General features: G+C 42.5%; 1 protein-coding gene and 1 non-coding gene across 4 annotated transcripts in view; one reads left to right on the forward strand and one right to left on the reverse strand.

Moving 5' to 3' along the window:
• LOC143281686 (uncharacterized) overlaps positions 1 to 1,824 on the forward strand; it is a 19,998-nt gene extending 18,174 nt beyond the window's left edge. For 2 of the 3 annotated variants that reach the window (XM_076586936.1, XM_076586937.1), the window contains exon 5: positions 52 to 1,824. In XM_076586936.1, coding sequence (XP_076443051.1) covers positions 52 to 448 — 397 coding nt within the window. In that variant the 3' untranslated portion in view covers positions 449 to 1,824. The remainder of the gene's footprint in view (positions 1 to 51) is intronic. The other variant, XM_076586935.1, reaches the window with a different exon arrangement.
• Positions 1,825 to 2,646: 822 nt separating this feature from the next.
• Positions 2,647 to 2,718, reverse strand: Trnal-caa (transfer RNA leucine (anticodon CAA)). The gene has a single exon. It is a non-coding gene; the product is annotated as a tRNA-Leu (tRNA).
• Between the last annotated feature and the right edge of the window lie 244 nt (positions 2,719 to 2,962).

The following is a 2,962-nucleotide window of genomic DNA, read 5'->3' on the forward strand; positions in this document are numbered from 1 at the left end:
CAGTGAGAATAGACAAACCTTCAACTTAACCCTTTACTGTCTGTCCTCCAGATGGAAACGCATGTGCATGCGCCTGGCCCGCTCTCTGATGCACGCGCTGACTGCTGCGGTCAGCTACCTGCAGATGTTATTCGCCATGACCTATGACCTCCGCATATTCGTCGCCATCATACTGGGCAGCGGGATGGGCTTCTTCGTCCTGGGGCCGTACTTCCGGAAGATGAGGCAGGCCCGGAAGAGCGCCAAGAAAGCATGCGCGAAACAAAAAGCAGGCTACGTGTTAGGAACGGAAAGCGAAGAGAATGCGGGTAACTTGATTGACAGCGACGAGAAAGGGTTCTGTGAGACTTGGGAACATTCTGCTGAGGATGAGGGTGAGGGTGAGGGCGGTGGAAGCGACCTGTTCACGCCATGTTCTGTGGAGGAAGAGGTGGAAACGGTGCTTTGAATTTGCAAGACTGACAGAACGAACTCACTGAAGTGTGCTTTCACCGTGCCGATACAGGCCCAACACTCAGCTCATATCACAGACTGACATAAGTTTACAGTTGGGCCGACAGCAAAGTGAGAGCTGTATTATCAATGGTTTCTCCACTGCAATGGGAAGTCATTTACAGCTTTGTCTTTTGTGAAGGACTATGACTCTCAAACTAGGAGGCAAAATTGCACTGGCTCTTAGTGCTGCAGCCTTGGGGGTTAGTTGGCCTTTGGGAACCATCCCAACGCCAACCGTCCTAAAAACCTCTTGGCCGAGAGAGTGGGGATGTAACTTGGGCAAGACACTCTCCACTATAATCAAAGCCTAGCCCAAATAGTCGGGAGAGCAATTGCTTCCTCTGCTGTTCTGATGGTCTTAGTCGGACAATGATAATTCATATCAAGAGTATCCATTTTGGTTCACTGAATGAATGTTTTTCAAGCGGTTTCGAAAAACGAAAATCCAGGCGAATAATTTATTTGTAGTTTAAAAAAACCCAACAACAACTCCGTTGTACTTTGTGTGTGTGTGTGTATGTGTGTGTGTGTGTGTGTGTGTGTGCAGCTAGTATGATTGTACTTTACTCTGAAAAAAAAGTTATTATTGTTCATATTTGTTGTTTTATCTCTTGACCAACATTCCACATTTTTATTGCTAATTTATTTGTGTGTGTGATTGTACTTTATTCTGAAAAAAAAGTTATTATTGTTCATATTTGTTGTTTTATCTCTTGACCAACATTCCACATTTTTATTGCTAATTTATTTGTGTGTGTGTGAGAGAGAGAGAGAGAGAGAGAGAGAGTGGGAGAGACAGCAATTTTTCAAACTTATAGGCAATACTTGTATGTGTACTTAAAAAATATTGCCTTGGCATTGATATGCAACCCCCCTCCACCCAACGAGAGAGAGAGAGAGAGGTGGGGGGAGAGAATATATATATATATATATGTGTGTGTGTGTGTGTGTGTGTGTGTGTGTTTGTGTGTGTGCTCTGGGTGTTTGGGCGTGTAGTCTCCTAATACGTTTTTTTCTTTCTTTCTCATGTATATACAAATTATTCTTTCTTGTGGATGCAAAGGGTACATGTTTTTTCCCCCTCACAGTGAACGGAAAACTATACTGATGCCTTGTACGTTGCGTCATAAACCTGGCTACCTGGCTGGTGTTGGAATGTGACATTGGCTGTGAAAGGGAAATATTTCAAGTTTGAACCACTTGGTGTTTGTTTTTTGGTGTGTTTTTTTTTTTTACCCCCACCACTCTTTTAGTTGTCCGCTCTGCACGATTTAACGTCATTTTTACTTGTTGGGGAGGGAGGGGTGGGGTGGAGAACGCCACAACAGCAGAACAGTTCGTTGTAATTTTGTCATGATTTTTTTCTTCGACTTTGTTTAAACTTGCTTGTTTGTGAACATGAAATAAATCGTTTGCCTCTTTTCTAATGCATCAAAGCTGCGTTCATGTTTTATTTTGCTGAGTTCTGATTGCGATCTGTATCATTTGCTGTTTTAATTAATACTGTATTCTAGAACACAACGATACGAGAATGAAGGAGTTTTGCTTTAAATCCACGTCACAAGCTAACAGTCGATTCCAATTAAGTCCTCAGAATTCCACTGAAAATAAAATACAAACACCGAAACCAAACATACACGTTTTCTTACATGACCAAGATATAAAAATGCTCAGCTGTGACCTTTTACTAAGAAATGACACGTCTTACAGTGATCCCCCCCCTCCACCCCCCAACAGTGAAAACCCGCATTGCTGGAGGCTTAGAGGTGCGAAGAAGAACCACAACAGTTATAAAATACTAAAATAATGTGTAAAAAAACAAAGACAAATTGTTTCAATGTTCTGGCATCGTAGCGGACGCACAGGATGTTTTTTGTTTGCTTGTTTTTTTAAACAAAGGCATCGACAAATACTCCCTAAACAATGTCAATGTCTTCCACAGTAACGCCAAGCAGTATATCAAATTCCTCAAAGTGACCAAACCCCACCTTTTTTATCCTTTAAACTTTTTAAAGACTTTATGTCAGTATCATGTGAGGTTACTTCAGACTGACTGAAAAAGGAGACAGAGATAGTGAGAGAGAGAGAGAGAGAGGGAGGGGGGGGGGAGAGGCGGGGGAAGGGAGATAAATTTTAAAAAGTTTTCAAAGGCGGAGCCGCCGGGAATCGGACCCGAGTCTTCTGATTTTGAGTCAGATGTAATAACCACTATACCACGGCCCCTTGGGCTGTGCGCATACAATTCATTCCATATAAACCAAAACACACTTGTGTGTGTGTAACCTGTTCAACTTTCGGTTTTGAACAAATTACGTGGAAAGGTAACATGTCCATGGACTTTCCACTGTCTGGTCCACGATCATCCAGGTATTTGATTATGTGTTGGTTGACTTGACAACACACTGTCCATGCAAAAATTCATCAGTCAAACATGTCATTCTTGCTACTGTCAACTGCGGCGCACCAG

This window comes from Babylonia areolata, chromosome 4, assembly GCF_041734735.1.
Source record: "Babylonia areolata isolate BAREFJ2019XMU chromosome 4, ASM4173473v1, whole genome shotgun sequence".
Taxonomy (NCBI): domain Eukaryota; kingdom Metazoa; phylum Mollusca; class Gastropoda; order Neogastropoda; family Buccinidae; genus Babylonia; species Babylonia areolata.